The sequence below is a fragment of the Pipra filicauda genome, unplaced genomic scaffold (assembly GCF_003945595.2).
Source record: "Pipra filicauda isolate LSUMZ 115617 unplaced genomic scaffold, ASM394559v2 scaffold72_size3293161_pilon, whole genome shotgun sequence".
Lineage (NCBI taxonomy): Eukaryota > Metazoa > Chordata > Aves > Passeriformes > Pipridae > Pipra > Pipra filicauda.
Genome location: NW_024104898.1, coordinates 750,803 through 770,486, shown reverse-complemented (window position 1 = coordinate 770,486; position 19,684 = coordinate 750,803). Strand labels below are relative to the sequence as shown.

The following is a 19,684-nucleotide window of genomic DNA, read 5'->3' as shown; positions in this document are numbered from 1 at the left end:
AAAAGAACATTTGTAAAACACACTAATACAAAGGCAGCATGGAGGTAAAAAATGAAGAAGACATGCCTGAGAAGCTCCAACTAAAAACCTAAGGCTAAATAATTATCTTTCACAGGTATCAGAATAACACAGTATAGTCCTGGCTTAAATGTAGGTTAGCTAGGTTTGTGTTCAGGTTATTTATGGGTATACAAGGTAAATTAATAATATGGCTGTTTGTTATCAAGTTGTTTGCCTCAGGATGTATAACAGAACATTTCTTTATGTACCACTAGAAACATTTTGGGGAAGAAAGGTAACGGATTACAGTGTTGTGTGGAAAGAAAGATCATTCTGTAGTAATGTTTTCTTAACAATGTGATCCTACCAGAAACTGAATGCCCTATTTGATAGAGCCATCAAAAGCAGTATAGTATGTTTCCTGTATTGTATGGGAGCTGTCTTTTTATTTACTTTTTAAAGCAAAGAATTGAAGTTCTACTGCTCTTTAATACACCATCATCCAATCACAGCACTGGCAGACCCACACTGATGCTCCCTAGAACTTATCCGTAGTCCAGTGCCTTACCTGTGTCAGCACGATTTTACCTGCTGCAATAAGAGTCTCCTCACCAGGCCAGCAGACATGTACAGTATCTACCCTGAACTTATGTAAAAGATTTACAGAAGAAAAATGTTAAAAAAGCCCAACTAACAAGGCCAAACAGGCTGCTGTAGATCTTGTCAATCTATAGTCACACATACTTTATTCTGCTAGTACCTAAACATTTAACATGTAATTACTGGAGTGAAACTTGGAAGTCTTGTACAGCTTTCTTATGTTTCAAATTTCTTTTTTGTTTTTTTTTTTTCCTAGATTGTCATATTTGTTTTTTCCTGTATAGGAGTGGTAGAATTACAGAGGAGCATTAATCCATACATTTATGAACATCTTTTACCCAAAGGAAATTCCAGAGGAAACCACCCAGTCTTGCAGAGGTACCATCATTCATGTCCGTATGCAAAGAGTACTGTGCCTACAACTGCAGAACAGAACAGTCTTTTATGTGCAGCAATCAGTGTAATAAGGGGTTTGCTCTCATGGAGCACAGGGTCTCATAGATGGGCCAAGCTGTTTCCTCTCCCGTAGACAGTGTAGTTGAATCAGTCAGAAAAGCTTGGCATTGTTGTCTGTGATGCATCAGGAAACATTCCTCACTTACTCTGTGGTGTGCTCTTCCTCTGGCAGAGTGGCTACAGCAATTCCAATGGCTGGTAACGTCCCACACTACGCTGCACAGCAACTGTAGCGTCAGCAGTGAATCTTGGGCCAAAGGCAGCACCAAAAAACATGGAGTGAAATTCCATAACGATCTAACTAGCAGTTTACTGCCCTTTGGCCTTCTGAAAATAATTTCTGTTATTTTTTTAAAACATTTTCTACAAAATCAGCTTAACAGTTAAAACACAGGACTTGAATGGATAGTTAGAAACTGTGATCTATCTATACAAGTTTCTATTCAGTTTGATAAAATGGTAAGAGATGAGTCTACACACCTCATTGGATTTACTGTGATGTTACTGCAAGGTAGAATAGCTACCTTATGTATATAAAAACCTGAAAATAAGTATTTTGTATCTGTTGCCAAGTTCACAATTTACTTAGTAGACTGTAACACAGTTGCAAGTTATTAAGGATTGAATCTCTGCAATAATTTGGTACAATACCATTTTAGCTCGTGTTAGAGCAAAAAATGGATAATTGGTATGTGGATACAAATTAGAGTTTAATATCCCATGCAGCTGCTTACATTTGCTTAATTAAGCAGCAGTGACTTCACATTAGCATTGCTATGAAACCATAAATACATACCAGAGATGGAGGCACAATCATGTTAGCCACCCTCCTCATGTCAAATCAATGCATGTTCAGTACTTTTTGTTTCAATGTTGCATTTTAGTGGTAGAGAAAAAACTCTTCACTTTTAAAGAGGAGCTTCAGGTTTGATACATTTGCTTTTGGTATGAGTGCCAGGATTTTATAAAAAGACTACGCTCCTGTAGGCAGACAGTTTAGGCATAAGTGCAGAGCTTTAATGGAAACTCCTAACTTAAATATAATTGGAAGTCAGTGGATAATTTTGCTTTTGGAGCCTTTACAGGAGTATCACAGTCACTTTGTACAGTAATAGAAAGTAAGTAAAATCCAGTCTATAAAAATGCAGTGCTGTTGTAACACCGAAGTTCTAACACTTTGACTATGTGGCATAAGCTCTTCGTTTCATGTATTTACCAGCAATTCTGGCACAGAGCTGCTTGTTTTGCTTTTTGATTAAGGATCCCCTGAAGTTACACAGACGTAGCTAAGTTGGTATTTTGAGAGGTATGTACAATCAGGACAGGCCTTGGATTAACACAACACATCAACAGAACGGAAAAATTGCACTTTGGTCAGGACTATCAGAACTAACTGTTAACCATCAGCATAAGAACACAACCTCAGTTGGTGCCATTTTTAATGATTAGAAATAATACATTGTAAAACAAAAAGTGAAAAAATTCCAGCGTGATACTTATAAACAAAGAACAAATAGAAAACAAAAACCCTTCGGTTTTGCCTGATTTGTAGTATTTATCATACAACAGATCATTAGTCTGAGGTAACACCAGTACTAATTTTTTAGTCCTTCAAGGACTACTCAAAAATTAAGAACAGTGATAGCAATGCATGTTATGTTAAAAGCGAGACTTGATTATTAAGTCAAGCAAATCTGTTACCCTTTTTAGTTAGGGATCTGTGGCTGCAAGTATAAAACTGGAAATAAGTCTATACAGTAGGAACTACAGAACATTGGAGTCCTGCGTGGCATGTTGCTAGCCCCTATCAGCAATTAAGAGTACAGTTGATTATGTAAAAATCAGACACTTCAATACAGTAAAGACTTTTGTTCCAGAATAGCCCTTAAGAAATTTAGAATACTGTTAGTTTGCATAAAGTAGCCAAAAAAAAGATGAATTCAGAAGTCCAAATTTTGGCATGAGGTAAAACCATATGCATTTATTTCATCTGCATTTTAGATTTAGTATGCATAAAATTAAGTATGTTGACTGTAATGAATTCAGTCATACAAGTGCAAGTCTTCAGCTAGAATGTATTTTATGGCAGTTTATTTAAAAAATGTACCAGTAAATCATAAAAGAGGGATCATGTCCATTTAACGTTTATTGAAGTATACAGGAGGTTTTCTTTAGAATCAAATATGAGCATGAATATATGGCCAAACGTAAAATCTATCAAATTCAGTGAAAATTTTCTGACTTTAAATAGTAGCTGTAAGAATGACCAATATATATTCTTTGTTACAACCGCCCTCACTCTACAAGTAAAAAAAAATAATAAACATTCAGTAAACATTCTTTCCTAAGGTAGTTTCCCTTATATATCAGTGATTTATCCATTTTTTGTATACATAACTTTTTAAACATACCAATCAGTGGTTCTCACAATTGAAAAATAAAAGCACAAAAAAGTTTACACTCTTGTACAGGTAAATAAAAGATCATTTTTAATTAAACTGTATATCCTTAAGGGCATAGTATAGTTTCAATTTCATTACCTATTACATAATTAACTTCTTACATACAAATATTGACATATTTGGCTTGTGCTTCAAAGCCGTTGTGTCTACAAAGTCCATGTCAATGCGACTCATAACTTGAAATCAGTGGGGACATCTTTACTGCTGCTGGGTTTAACCTGTTCGTGCAACATGGTCTCTTCTGAGCTTGTTGTGGCACTGCATTTTTCTGTGGAGTCGTCAGTGTCTGGATCCAATCCTTCAGGACAGGGAAGTTTTAGAAGTTCTTCCCGCAACTGAGCTGTATGACGCTGAATATACAAACAGAAGTCAGTGTGGAAGGCCATAGTTAAAACAATACTTTTCACAACGTCAGACAACATAAGACAAACAAAAAGAGTGAGTAGAAAAGGTTTAAATGTACTGTTTTAGTGACTGGATCAACTTCTCCCCCATACTGAAGGATTAGTACTTTCCTTTTATTGACAGAATAATTAGCAAGTGCTGCTAGGGACAAATTAAAGGCGGTCAACAGAATTGCAGCCAACAAGTGCATCAATATAAAAGCTACGCTATTTGTCTTGTGGTTGAGTCACATTTGTGTTTGGTGATTGCAGCAGAAACTGGCTCGGACTAGGTAGGTCATACAGCCCAAACAAATTCATAAAGAGTTCATGATGAGATCTGTTACAGAGACATACGCAGAGATTTGTATACTGATCACAGTAACTAACAAACAGTAACTTCACTTTGAAGACCAGTCACGTTGAAACAATGCAAGTCTAGCAATAGAAAAAAGAAGCCTTTAAAAATTTGGGGTTTGTATCTCAGGGGAAGAAAAAATCCCAAATATAGGTGTGTTGTCTGTGCAGGCACAAAATACACAAATGATAATACTTGGCTAGGAAGGCAGAAAGCATTTATAATGGTTATAATTTGATTAAAGTTAACACAGGTAAAAGTGGCTGTAGTGGACCACAGCTTAGTAACTGTGCTTGTCTACTCTAAAAGCTTGTCTTCTGGCAAGGAATTGGTTCTAATGCAACTTTATCATTAACGTCTACCCACCCTTACCACGAACAACAAAACCTCTCTGTATCTTATGTCAGTATTCATAGAAAAACAGGCAGGACAGGTGCTAAAGGAAAGTCCAACTTGTAGAAAAAAAACTGAGGAAGTGGAGTGCACATACATTTTATCTCTTACCAGCTAGGAAACTTAGGTTTGTTTATAGGTTTTAAAGTTGCCAGGGTTTTCTATTAGCACCATTATAAAACTCAGTCTGTGAGCAATTTTATTGCCCTTTGTCATCTTTGGATTAAAGGACATGAAATTATAAAAATCTCACCTTTAGAGCTGCTGCATGGTGGGACATAGTCCTGCCTACCCGTTTGTCACTGCTGTACTGCTGTATGTCTGCTATCCACTCCTCACACTGAGCCATGATCTCCACTCTTTTCAAGTAAAAGTGTTTGTGGATGACCTGCAAGAAAATGTTCCCAATGTAACATGGATGGAAGAACCACATACTTAAACAATACCAAATCTGCAAGACATCTATGGGTCTAACTGAATATAAGGAAAAAGAAAATCAGTATAAGGATAATTCAGCATTGAACCAGGCTGGAGATTAATAGTGGAATTTCTATCCTTGGAGGTTTGCAAGAGACCCAACTGAAAAAAGCCCTGAAGAACGTGGTCTGAATTCAGCTGATGCTGTTTTGAGGAGCTCATTGGCCTGGATGTCTCTTCCAGTCTGTGTGAACCTATGATTTGTGTGCAGCCTGCCATTTCAGCAGTTGCTTGTGTTATCTGGGCGCAGGGTAAATGAGTACCAGGAATACAACAAGAAAAAGAGAAAGTGATAGCAGATTGCTACACACATTCTTCAGTTCAAGGATGAACTTACTACACAGGCACAATGTATGGACGTTTAAGGTTGCACAGAGGCAGTTACACAGACACAGTGTTAAGGCTTTTATTGCTTCCTTCACCACCCTATTTTACTAGAGAAGCACAGGTCTTCCCCTGTCTCTAATCACTGGCTGCCCGAACAGAAAACAGATATGCACAAATGCTGTCAACAGTAAGAGCATGGAAACATAACATGCTTCTGCAGAGAGAAAAAGGATCATACCAGCTGCTACGGAAGAGATGCAATCACAGTTACATGCCCTAGGCAGAGGCAGCACCTCTGAGGACAACAGAATTCCCAGGCAATAGTAGTTGAGCTTTCCACAGTTTCAGTAGGAGCAAGTATTCGATTGCAGAGTAATTTTGGTATTTAAGTACACATTTGAGTTTAAAAAACCCAACCAATCAACCCTCACACAAAGTTGTGAAACTTTGCTTAGTGTTGGCTTTGTCCTAAACATTTTTCTAAAACTGTGAATGGTGAAAGAAACAATAAAATCAAACAAATTTTATTGAGCACAGAGAGTTCTTGGCAATATTGCAACTTAATTGGCAAAATCATCTTTCCCTCTGGAGGTTAGAGAATATAGCTATCTGTCTAAAGAGAAACTGCATATTGAAAGTGTGAGTTCAATTCTGGATGCATTCCTTAAATCCATAATGGAGCTTGGAAGAACTCCCAAAGACTGGCAGTGTAGATCTCCTCAGCCTACCTGTCATTTAAGACACTAGAGAGAAGACAGCTGAGATTTTTGAAGACAAGAGATCTCAGGATGTAAGTTCTTAAAGACTTCAGTTTTCAGTATGCCTTTGCATTTATGTTACTGAATTGATCATCACTGTTAAAGTTCCTAAGAGAACCCTACAAAAAACCTAGAGGTCTTAACAACAAGCAAGTCTCCTGGGGAAGTACTCAGATAATCTGAGAGACGTGTTTTTATTTGGATGGGGCCACAGATGGAATCCAGCATTCTTCCAAAAGCTGCCTTTTTCATACCAGCAAGTGAAAAAGCTGAGCTGCAGAGTAAGCACAATATTGCTGAGACTCTTGAAGGAAGCTGCAGCAGCAGTAACCTGGGATTCAGTTACCAAATGCTGTAATACTGCATATCCTTCATTTCTGTATATGTGAGAAGAAACACGGAGCATTACTGTCAGGGAGCCCACTGCTTTCTTACATCTTCAATTAATTTAATCTCATTGTACTTCGAGAACTCCTTTTGCCAAAGTGATATCGTTACATTAGCTGGAAGAAAAGGACCTCTTAGCAGAAGTTATTTCATTATGTGTCACAATATTATCTTTATCATAGTCTTCTACTTACTGTCTTGGTATATCTGAAGTGTTTCCTACTACTTACTTCAAATTCATGTTTCTTGGAAAAATACTTCCTGTTAGTTATGCAGACTAATGAGCAGACTAATGCCCATTTGTCGGCCTGATCGACAGTTTTTACAGGCAATGTAGAAGGTACCACTCGGCATTAAGAATGAGCTGAGCTGAATGAACCATGTTCTACCAAACTGCACCAAGCCTCTGTTCAGGTCAGCCCCAACTTGTGTGCATTCCCATTTCCCAGAAAAGAATCTGTGAAGTCAGGTGCATCCTTATTCACTTCAGTCTCTTGAGTCAGTTGCCCCAGGCTAAAAACTGACATCTCATGCATGATGTTTCCAAATATTTGCATTATTCTTAATGCTCAAACAAGAGAAATATTTACTGTGTTTCACAAAACCTACCTCCTTAAAACACGGTGACGGATTTCTCATTTGTTCAAGCATTGCCCACTTGACTGTTGCCTGTCGTATATTTCCATCATATTCTCTGGAGCTCTGGGTACCACTTGGAGTACCTCTTGATCGTTCATAACCTGGTTCATTAAAATATGGTTCTGCTACCAGTATTAGGGATTGGACAGACACTAACACCTGTCGAGAGAAGAAACTAAATATTAAAATTGTGCTACCCAAATATTTTTACAAATACACATAATTCTGGTCACCTTATGTGAGTACAAACCCACTTCTATTGCAAAGTACTTTCATTTGTAACACAGGCTACGTCCAAGTTTTTAAACTGAAACCAGCGCTAAAAATACAAAAATACCAAGTCCTGTGACTGTGTATTTGGCTCGAACACTAATTAAATGACAAATGTCAGTTCAAAAAAACCCCCAAACCAAACAAACACAAAGATACAAATATAAACACAAGGCAGTATTTACAGGAATGTCTGACTGTACCCTTTTCTGAAAGAAAGTGTATTTGTCAAGTTCTCAGTCAACAATTTTGATTTTTTTTTTCCTGCGGCTGAGCTTGCTAATTCCTCTAAATCAGAACTAGATGGAAAAGGAATGAGGGAGGTGAAATGCCAGGTGAACCACTGAAATTAATCTTGATCTATATATTCTCCCATTTTTTTCTTTCTTTTTTCTTTCTTAGCCCTTTCATTTCATATTTTACAAAAAACAGTGTCATATGCCATTAAAACAAAATCTCAGTATTCCTCTTTAAATAGGAAAAAAAAATGTTGTCAATACTATATTAACAAAGCACCAACTATTCAGTGATTAGGAAATGACAGTTTTCCCTCCTTCGATTCTATGATGCAGCACATGTGGGAATAGATGTTTACATAAATACAAGGCATTTAACTATACACTCAGATATCCCTAATATAAAACAAATAATTAAATAGATACATAGGGCACTTAGGAATCCAAATGTATATGTACTGCATATAATGATTTGATGGCTTGCTAATTTTTCCAGTATCAAAACATTCATCCCTGTCAACTAACTTTTTTATTAAATGAAGGACAGATCTTTCTTATATACTTAGAACCAAGCTCAGCAACAATTTCAGGGATTACAATTCTGCACACAAACTTAGTTCCAAAACTGTAAAGAATTCAAAAACAGAGATTTGAACACTTACATTTCCTCAATAATTGAAAAGCTGATGATATGTTACAGGTCTAGGAATGGCATTTCCAGCACTGGGCATACTTAGGTGCAAGATATCCATGTCAGGGCAGCTGTTTCTGGAACTGATTCTCCCCCCAGCCTGGATACAATTTAAAGCTTGAAGACATTCCCTAATTTAGCAGCCCAGTTTGTGAATTTGGATATGGAAGACAAAAGTCCTCCTTTTTCTTGGTAGATGCAGAATGTACAGCTTACAACAGATAGATACCATGCCAGTGGCAATTCAAAACTTGGGTTCCTTCACAGGGCAGTGCCCTGACAACTAGGTAGTTCTGCTCTGTGCTTATGTGTGGCATTCTCCCAGAGCTTCTCTTGTTGCAAAGCCAGCACAGAAGTGTTCCAGCTTTCCATACTCTCTGCGGTGTGTACTCACTCCACAGACACAATGCTAAATCACTAACTTGTATCAAAGCAACAGTCCAAGAATCAGCTGAATGACCCAGGTTAACCTCAGTCCCACTACCATCTCGTGGGAATACACCTTCACTTCTTTAGGTGCCACTGCACCTTGTTAGTTTGTAGTTGGGTAGTGGCTCTGCTTTAATTATAGCAGAGAAGGGCAATCTAGGGCAATCTGATGGATTGGACACGTAGCTGTGCAGTGGGAAAAACGAAGTAGTATCCCTCAGTGAGCTGAGAAGGAAAATCAAACAAGTTTTTCTGTTCCTCAGGCAGGTGCTAGTACATGATACTGTGTGCACCACCACAGTCTCCTGTACCCACCCAGCATTCAGCTAGAAGAAGCCACGGCTATTTACTGTCAAGCCTTACAGAATGTGCCTCACAAATCAGGTTCCAGCAAGCAAACCAAAAAAGGCAGAACATTAATGCAAAAGTGCTAAGCCAAGCCAGAGTACTCTAGGGCCGAGGCTTCGGGTACCAAAGGTGTTTTGGTGATCTGTGGCCTTTATGTGTTTCAGGAAGTAGCTGGGTTTTGCTTTTTAAAAATTTTGTATTTTAGATCTATATAATTGTTTTAAGTAGCTATGGTAGAGAAATTTGACACTGCAGCATTGTACTTTCTGGGCCTGAATAAGCAGTTGATACCTTGAATAATAACTGTAATGAATGAGAAACTCTACACTGATCTTCCAGTTTCCCTGGGTTATAAAAGTTAATTTCGTAAGTATTTTGGGTGGTCTGACAATAGTTCAATCTCTGAGCCAGAAAAAACATGTAGTGCTTAATTCTTTCCAAGCAATTTATTTAGTCCTACAGCTGTTTTCCAAGTAATAGCTATAAAGTGTTTTTCTCCCAGTATGGTGGGGATGGGACTTTTTCCAACAGTTTTCATACTATATTCAAAATGAATCTCGAAAAAAACTTTTAAATTTTAAACTCAAATGCTGCATGTGATTTCTAACAATCAAATCTAACACTTTAATCTAAAAAAAAAGGACTCTAGTGAAAATAAGACTTCCTAATACTCCCACCTTTCTACAATGATTTTACAGTTAAAGTCCAAAATTGCAGTTCATCTCTTCATTAAGAAATTTTATCTTGGGAGACTTGCAGTATGTAAGGAAGTCTTGGATACCTATCACAATGTTTGTCACTCCCATGGTGAAAAAATTTTTCCTAACATTTCATCAAAATTTCCCATGTCCCATCTTGTGTCAACTGGTACTTGTCCTAGTGCTTTGCATCTAGAAGAGGTGCCTGGCTCCATCTTCTCTATCTCTTCCCCATTCAGGTATTGAAGACAGCAGTAAGATCTCTGCCACTGGTCCAGCCACTTTTCCAAACTCTTATAATACACATCTCATCGGTTTGGCTACAAGGTGCTAAGGGAGACTGTATCTTGCTGAAGTCAAAGTGAGCTACATCCACTGCTGTCCCTTTGTGCAAAGCCAGGCACCTCACTTTAGAAGGCAAGGGTAAGCTCTGTTCTGCCCAGTAAACCCACACTGCCTGTTCTCTTGTCTTCATGTACTTGAAAATAGCTTCCAGGATTATTTGTTCCATAATCTTCCCAAGGACCACAAAGTCTTGCTGACCAGCTTACAGCTCCCCAGATCCTCTCTCTTGCTGATCTTGAAGCTGAGTGTGAGATTTGCCAGGAAGCTCCTTTGATTGTTCTGACTGTCAAAGATGAGAGCTGATGGCTCTGCAGTGATATCAGCTGGCTCCCTCAAGCTAACCTGGATGCACCGGGTTTGGTTCCAAGAACATGTGGGTCCAAGCAGCTTGAATATTGTTTCCTCTGCTGTAACTCCTCATTCTCAAAAACCTTCCTAGTCAGGGCTCAGAGACATGTGAAAGCAAACCTTACCCCTAAGAGTGAGGCAAAGATGACCTCTGCCTTTTTTATGCCCCACTAAGCAGTAGGAAAGCCTAAGGAAAATTTGTTCTTTTGCTGCCAGTATACTTACAAAAAGCTCTTCTTGTTCCCCTTTATATCCCTCACCATTTTAGAGCCCAGCAGAGCTTTAGTTTTCCTAATTTCTCTCCTGAATATCTGAGTAATGTCCTTTTATTTCTCACAAGTAGCCCATCTCCTCTTTCTGCCTTCTGTGTACTTTCTTATTGCAGTTGATCTTAGGCAGGAGTTCTTTTTTACCCATGCTGGCCTTCTCCCTCTCTTGCTTGACTTCCACACACTGGAACAGATAATTCTTGAATTTTTAGGAGACTGATCAATCAGTTCTCCACAGCCAAATCCTGAACAAGCTGAAATCTGTTCTGCTGAAGGCAGTAATTCTATTATATTGAAACAGAAACTGTACAGGCTTCTAGGATTTGGAACAGAAAATGTACCTTGTGCTATGTAATTACTCCAAAGAAGGAATAAATTCAGAAACTGCCATAGGAAAGAAGCTTTACTTTTATTTAATGCCTGTGCTTATGAGTCAGTGCATTTCTATGAAATAAAGCTGCAAATTATAAGGACTCCATGTCCTTATGATGGTATTTATAAGGACCGTATGTCCCAATAAATTCTGCTGTAATGTAACACTAATCGTTATTGAACGCAGTATAGCTACACTGTAACTCCCTGCACCTTTATTCCTCTTGTAGACTTCAGAGGAGCACAGTTAGTGTGCACTAGTGTACTACACCTTCTCATCTCTCACAATGTGGAGTCTCTTTTGTCTTTATCATAAAAAAACTTGTGATAATTCCAGAAGGAATTATCTTTTCTTTTTCTTCTTTTTTTTTAATTTAAAAAAATAAAGCACTTCAAAGCATCTGAGCAGAACCGGTGCAGGAACGATCTGCGCACGTGAACGGTTGCTCTTCAAGACAAGACCAATAAGAAATACTGGTTTCAAAGAGCACTTTGAAGAACTTCTCTACTCTACAGTGTTCCTTTTCTAGTGTTCCAAGGGCGTTTTCTGGACTTCTGTCCTATTTATGTTTGTTTGAAGAAGAAAATTCTGCTTTAAAAATTCTACAAAAAGAATCCTTAGGACCAACAGACCACTTACTACTCCTAGATGACATCCTGAAGAGAATGAAGAAATTGCTCACCTGCAAAAAACTTGACGTTTGGGGATTCCATTTCTCTTCTGGCCTCCCATGCCATGTGTTCAGTATGCTTAAACACACCTGAAAAGGTGATGTTATTAATACCACAAATATTATGACAAAACTGTTCTGCTTGGACAGTACAGAATGTTAACATTACATTAATTTATTTTTGACAAACTTTTGTATAACTTCATTCTAAAAGTCAAATTTGTTTCCTATCACAGAATCAATTAGGTTGGAAAAGACCCTTTGAGATCATCGAGTCCAATCTATGGACAAACACCACCATGTCAGCCAGACCACAGCACTAAGGGCCACATCTAGTCTTTTTTTAAAGATCTCCAGGGACAGTGACTCCATCACCTCCCTAGGCAGTCCATTCTAATGTCTAATCACTCTTTCTGTGGTGAAATTCCTCCTAATGTGGAGAAATTCCTCCTAAACCTCCTCTGGCATCCCTTAAGGCTTGTTACTCTAACACAGGAACCAAGTTGACCTACCTTGCCATCATTGTAGAGGTTTGGATTAAATCTCACGCTGTGGCCTCCAGTTGTTTCCAGATTCACAAGTGGGGGGGAATTAGGATAGTCTTGTGGGAAATACACATCAAATTCAAAGCAACCATTTGCGTAAGGGGTGTCTGCAGGACCAGTAATGAGAACCTACCATTGTTAAAAAAAAAAACAAACAAAAACTCTTAACCCCCTCCATCCTTATATTTGTCACACAGTTGAGATTTGATAAATTACATGAAGCATTTTATTTCCACATGGTACTTAGCAGAAAATATTATTAGACATCATAACCATACACAGGCTGTCATTCTGTTCATTTTGATACTGTGGGTAAGTGAAGCCTTTGCGAACATTCCTTTTTCCAGATTACAAATGGAAAGCAAGACAGAAGGAGGTAAAACTCTTCTCCATATTGGATGCTATTAACGGAATGTTTCCTCAGGTTCACAGACACTCTATACAGAGACACTCTGTGGTACTTCTTCATATCTACTGCCTACCACTTCAATGGTCACAGGCAAAGATACACTTCGACCATAATGGAGAAACAAAGTTTTCCCTTTGGAATAGCTGAAGAAGAATGAACTTTGTTCTGGGAATTCTCCTTGGCTGACAGAACACACTTGAGGCAGATGGACTCTCCCTGCCAAGTTATTGAGAAATCAGAATCAGACTCAAATACTACTTCTTACGTTAACGTTTGGACAGCAGTTAAAGTACACGTGAAATGCTTCTGGTTTTTCCTAAGATTTAAAGCACCTTCTTAAAAATTTATATGCCAAGCTGAAGAGAGGAATAAAAATAACTTTGCTCCTTTACCTTCATTATGTCAAGCCGCTCCTCATCACAACGCACAAAAACGCTGGATGAGGATGAGAGAGGCAGTGAGGTTGAAAGAGTCACAGCTTCTTGAGCAAGACGTCGGGCTCTGGCAGCACTGTTGGCGTCACTTGCATTTTTTACCTGAGACATGTAGTGGTAATTGACTTTAAAAACCAATTTTCCGTCATCGTCTTCAGAAACCATTTCAAATGTATCTAGAAGAAAATTTTAATGCATCAGGAAAGGAGTGAAGTTAATAATGAAGTAGTCTTGGATAAAGATTCTGACTATTAAAATCAGGAAAGTTTAATTTGCATTACACTAATGTACAAAACTACATATTTTGTGAGTTAACAGTGATCACAGAAAACAAAGCATTAACAGTGCTGGGTTGAAATAATTTCTGCAGCAAATTTACAAGCTTTCACATGCAACTTGTCACATATATACCATTCCTAATTTGGAAAGCTACCAGCTACTCCAGATCAGGAATATAATGACACAAATACATAATAATGCTAATAATGGAATTTGTGTGATGCCAAGTGCCAACGGTATTTACTTGTGTGCTGGTTGCCATGTTATCAAAGAATCACAAAAAATTACAGTGGAGCTGGTTTTCTTGAATCACTTGCTATGCAACATCTGCAGCTCGGCTGCCAGAGGGAAAAGCTCCCATTACAAACCTCTCTATCTCCTACTCTTGGCATATACTCCAAAAACATTTGTGAGGAAAACTGCTTACAAATACAACAGCAAAGTAAGGTGACTGCAAATGCTGTCACTGCAACTAAAAAAATACTCAGAGAACACGTTTTTGCAAGAATTCTATAGCTTTTTTTGGATAAGATACTATTAGTTCTTCATGCCTTTTTCTTTGGTAACACATTCCCCCTATGGCCAAAGTAAGGACTGATTCCTATCACATTATCCAAATGCAACACATTGCATTCCATGAAAGGACAATGAAATTTACCACAGTTCTATTTAAAAAACACGTTTTGATTTGGATTCTATTCTATTTAAAAAATAAAAGCTACATAAACATATACATATAGAACCATATATGAGCTTTAAAAAAAAAATAATCAAACAACACTTCAATGTAATTTGAGAACTGAAAGACTCACAAATCATTACCGTAATGAAAACACAAACACCATTATTAAATTCATCTAGTCCCTCAAATTACTCTAGCATATGCTTAAAATATTTCTTATTAGTTCAAAGCGTGCATGAGTTGGTAACCTGAAAATACAGACTTATTTAATTTTCCACATGTGAAAGTTATTAGTGGTCACATATGTAAAATAGTTGTTAATTTTAAAAAACTAAGGAATTCCATCCAACAGAACACATATTTCTTCAGTGTCTGCTTTCTAAACACAAACATTCACACTTCTCAACCTACCAAACTGGAGTTTTTTCATGACAGCCACATACTTTTCTTCAAGAGACCGTAAAACAGACAAAGGCTTGGGCTTCACAGCAGCCTTTTTGGAGTATTCAGCCATCTTCTTTTCTGTTATATAAAATGTGATGATTATTTGTAGTTACCTATGTAATTCTGAGACAAGCACAGCAAGTGTTTGGGGATTATTTAAATTGAAATGACATTTTATGGTTACATTCTTTTGCAGAGAAGTCTCAAAACTGGGCAGCATTCAGGATATACAAATCTCTTTTTCTCACTACTGTATATTTCATTATCTGAACAGCTTGAAGTAAATAAAGGTCATAATCTCAGCTCAGAAATAATTAATGACTGCTGCTGTTATGAATATTTTTTTATTGTTTCTTTTATTTTTTTTAATTTAAAACAAGAAGCTTGCTTGTGCGGATGGCTATTTCCACATGAATTCTTGGACTCTCCAAAATCAGGAGCTGATTATATATGCCTTTAGAAAATCCACTTCCCTGATTCAGCTACCTTATCTTTAGTTTTCTTTACTGGACAAGCAGATGGTGCTTTGAAATTCTGCTGGTTCAGTCCAGGTTTTAGACTTTTTTTCTGCATTCATCTAGTCAACAGTTAATCTAATTGATAAGATTTAGTTTTAAAAGCAAATACCTTACTCTTAAAGGTCACATATGTTGTTCTTTTCTGACAAGAAAAACAATAATAAAAAAGGTGCTACATACCTGTGCTGGAAGTCGTGAGGTTTACTCTAACTTACTTGAATTATTCTGTTTCCTGATCAAAACATTTAAGACTACCACAAGGTTCCAACCACCTTTGAAAACGCAGTCAGTGGTTGGGGACAGAAAGGAAGTATTTTGTCTTGCTTTTAAGCTAATTTTTAAGTTATCTGTTAATGACTGCATTACAAATAAACACTATATACTTTATATACCTATAAAAGTATTTCTATTTTACCTTGGTTTGCTTGGCGCAAACTGGTGGTAGCAGCATAAACTATCTCCGCAGTCTTTTGGATGTCTGGTACCAAAAGGGTCAATCCCTCTGGTTCTTGATCAGAAGTATCTGGTTTTACTCCTGCTTTAGCTTTGTCTTTTTTAGACCTGCATGGGGCAATGAAATAGGATAAAGCATAAGGGAATATTTTTCAGCCAGAATATTTGTAAACAGGGAAAAACATCAAAGCTAAAAGAATCAAGATTAAAACAAGCCTTCTAAAATGGAATGTCTCTCTCTATCTCCAGGTTAATCACTGAATGTAGCAATCAGTTGCGACAACACTGAACATGCCGTCCTGCTTTGACAAACAGATGTACATTTGATACAATGAGTAAAAATATGAACATAAAGCCAGCAACACCAGTATAGCAGTTTCTGCTTCAACCTTTCAGTACTCGATTGTTAAACTGCATGCTGATCTTATGTTTGCACACTTCCACAAAGTACTAGAAAAACTTACAAAATCAATCTGACAAAGATCATGTCATGTCATGAATGTGCGTTTCATCCATGCAGACCTTGTGCAAAACTAAGTCCTAAACAGGTAATAAAGTATTCTTTCTTGCTACACAATACACTAGCAATTACTGAAAATACACCAATGGTAAAACTGCAGGAAACCTCTAGTGAAAATTCAGAGCACGTATATGAATGGCAACCCAGGCATCACAGGACAAATACATGTTTGTATCTCTCTGCAGTTCTCTTCTGGGCTACAGAGATTTAGACCTTTTATTTCAATGAACAGTTTAATGTAACAATTTAAAAAATCTTAATATATAGAAGGCATCTAGATTATGTTGGATGTTTATAATCTAAGTACTGCAAATTAAAATGTCAATTTAAACACCTGAAATTTTTCTAATGACATAATTTTAATATACAGTATATACTAACACCATTGTTTGATAGAAGCTAGTTGCCTAGTAATTTAAGATATATTTAAATATTTAGATTGTGACAATCTAAATAGTCTTTACTAGCATATATAGTCAACTGTTGAAATGAAGATAATGGTATGTGATATGAATGTAACCTAAATGTAAAAGCTTCTATGTTTTAAGAACTAATATAAATTTACACTGTCATCCTGCAAAACTTAATAGATTTTAATGCTAACAGCCCCCAAATTATTTTTTTTAAATTTATAAATTTTTTGTTTCAATAGCACTTGTTCATTTTAAAACCCAAACAAGTTCAATAGCCAAGATGCACTGGTTTTCTCTTTACCACTACAATATCTAGATGCAAACCAGAAAACTATCAACACAGGAAAAAATAGCAACTTAATGCCTTGATGTACCAAACATATTTTAGCAACTATAACATTTCTGTATTTTATTCTAGACTGAAATTGTGCATAATGAATGAGTCTCTAAACTATTCAGTAGAGGTGATTACAGTAATACTGAATACAGTCTTTGTACTCTACCTAATCAAATGAGAATATCCCTAGAGCATTAATAACAAAATTCATTACTGCAGCACAGTACATTTTCCCTGTTCCAGATTTGATCCAAGAGGATGTTAGCCCATTGTTGACTTCAAGCAATGCTGAGCTTTCAGATCCTCAAAGTTAGGAGGAAAGCACCAGAACCAGCACCAGGCAGCATCTGAGGAACAGTTTAAGACATAGAAGCAGCAGCTGCCTCTCCCATTCATACTGTCCAAAATCCTCGTTGCATTTTTACTTGTGGAAAGCTAGGCCAACATTTTTAAATAACCTACTAGGCACATTCAGAAACGTCTATTTAAAGCCACTAAACCTCAGTGACAACCTGTTTTAATGCCACTGACATACTAGCAGCTACCAGTCCCAAGAAAGGTATACAGATTTAGATCTGCCCGCTATTGACGTAGAAGCCTTAAGCTATTTGCTACAAAACCCTTGGAGAAATTCTGGCTGAAGTGAAATGTCAGTGGGCTTTATCAAAGAGAAAGATGTGTGAAAAGCCATATAAATGTGCTCAGTGAAGGTACTGAAAGAGAAATGAATTCTTCCAAATACGTTTTCAAGACAGTTATCTTGTAGGTCTTTCATCTTCCACATGGTTTCACAATTTAAACTACTCGGTTTTTTGTTTTTCCTTCTACTTTGTCTCAGAATAAAAAAAATTAAGGTGTTTGCCCCACTAAACAAAAAGCTTAACAATTTATATATATATAGTGAGTTACTGACAGCAACCACCTCAGCAGACAAAGAATATATATCCAGTTGAAGCAGTAGGAAAAGGAGACATCTAATCAAACACAAACTTTCAGTATCAATACTATAATTTCCTCTCATTCTCCCTGCTGTATAGAACAGTTACATTTCAGCATTTTTGAACTATCAAAAGAGAATGTATTCTCCTAACATCTCCTTTGCCACCCAATGCTGTCCACTGTAACCATGAGCACAACAGACAAACCTCCCCCTTCTCCTCAGAATATACTTTTTAAATCAAGTGTTTGCAGAACAGCTCTACCCTGACACCTGAAGTTATCTGGGGCTTATGTGATGATCTACATTACCAAGCTGCCTAACATCTGAGTCAGGCCATGACTGTGGAAGAACAGTTTAGGAAGCAAAATGCAGAAATAAATCTAATTCAGACACACTCTCACCTCACCCCTGCCCCATCCTGATCTCATTTTTTACCTTGATCCTTCCTAATCAGGGATTTCAATCAGTTTCTTAGGGAGTATAAGGTAGCTGGTATCACAAAAATCCCAAGATCAGACATACCGCAGCAACATTTGGTTTTCTCACACAAGTCTTCCTTGTACAGTCTAATGGTTAGTTAGGGTGAAGATAACTTTTCCCCCCACTTTTGGGGAAAAACCCAAATGATATTGCCACAACTTGCAAGACTCCTATTAGTGATGACCTCCAGTTTTATTCCCTCATTTTGTTTTCCTACCTTTATTTGATCCAAACCTTTTGCTATAAGAACACCAATTTAGTGCAATCAATCCCATACAGTCCATAAGATTATCGTATCATAGGCCCATAGAAGGGTCTGGGTTGGAAGGGACCTTAAAGATCACCTAGTTCCAACCTCCCTGCCATGGACAGGACACCTCCCACTAGATCAGGTTGCTCAAAGCTCCATTCAGCCTGGCCTTAAACACTTCCAGGAATAGGGCATCCACAACTTCTCTGGGCAACCTGTTCCAGTGCCTCACCACCCTCACAGCAAAGATTTTTTTTGTACTGTTTAATCTAAACCTACTCTCTCTCAGTTAAAAGCCATTCCCCCTCATCCTGTCACTACATGCTCTTGAAAAAAGCTCTCCTGTAGGCATCTGCCTCATTATCTTATTCTCTACAACTTTAGTGTTATACACAAATAGTTTGAGAAATATAACAGTACTTTATAGTTTCTCAGTTTATTTACAATCAAATAATGGTAAATCAAATATTTCCCTAGACTCTAGATGGGAAAACCTGTCAAAGGATTCCCAGCAGTATGTACTTTCACACTGACCATAACTTTTTAAAGTTCACACAGCTTTGCCACCTGAGACAGAACTGAACTTCATTGCAGACATGAGCTATTACACTTAATTTTATATTTCTTTTACATGAGAAGACCACAAACCCCCCTTTCTAAAAGCATATCCTTAAAACATGGTTTATAATGATTATTAAATAAACGCATTTTAAAAGAAAATAAAGAACAGGTGCACTATAAGATTAAAATCCCATGTGAAACAGCTGCGGACCTGAAGATGGAGGTGTGAAGCTACTCTGTGTGTCATACATAAAAATGTGTGTCATACACAAGTGCTTCAGAGGCACAAGTAGAGCCCCAGCTCAAGAGAGGGAGTTGTTGCGAATTATAGAGCTCTTCCAAAACTGTATCAAGGAGGAGATGAAATACCAAAATTAAAATGATAAACCCAGTAAGATCTTTCAGCTCTTTCCTTGCACTCTATCAGCCTGCATATAAATTTATGTATGCAGATAGATAACAGTTTTATCAAACTCCTGAGCTTTAATGTAGGACAAACCTT

The 19,684-nt window shown here is 37.4% G+C and overlaps 1 protein-coding gene across 3 annotated transcripts in view; it reads right to left on the bottom strand.

Annotated features, from left to right (window-relative positions):
• Positions 1–3,009: 3,009 nt before the first annotated feature.
• BIRC6 (baculoviral IAP repeat containing 6) overlaps positions 3,010–19,684 on the bottom strand; it is a 171,858-nt gene continuing 155,183 nt past the window's right edge. For all 3 annotated transcript variants that reach the window (XM_027735004.2, XM_039389497.1, XM_027735005.2), the window contains exons 67-74: positions 15,644–15,789; positions 14,678–14,788; positions 13,264–13,481; positions 12,430–12,591; positions 11,930–12,007; positions 7,211–7,399; positions 4,906–5,040; positions 3,010–3,868 (exon numbers count right to left, since the gene is read on the bottom strand). In XM_027735004.2, coding sequence (XP_027590805.1) covers positions 3,689–3,868; positions 4,906–5,040; positions 7,211–7,399; positions 11,930–12,007; positions 12,430–12,591; positions 13,264–13,481; positions 14,678–14,788; positions 15,644–15,789 — 1,219 coding nt within the window. In that variant the 3' untranslated portion in view covers positions 3,010–3,688. The remainder of the gene's footprint in view (positions 3,869–4,905; positions 5,041–7,210; positions 7,400–11,929; positions 12,008–12,429; positions 12,592–13,263; positions 13,482–14,677; positions 14,789–15,643; positions 15,790–19,684) is intronic.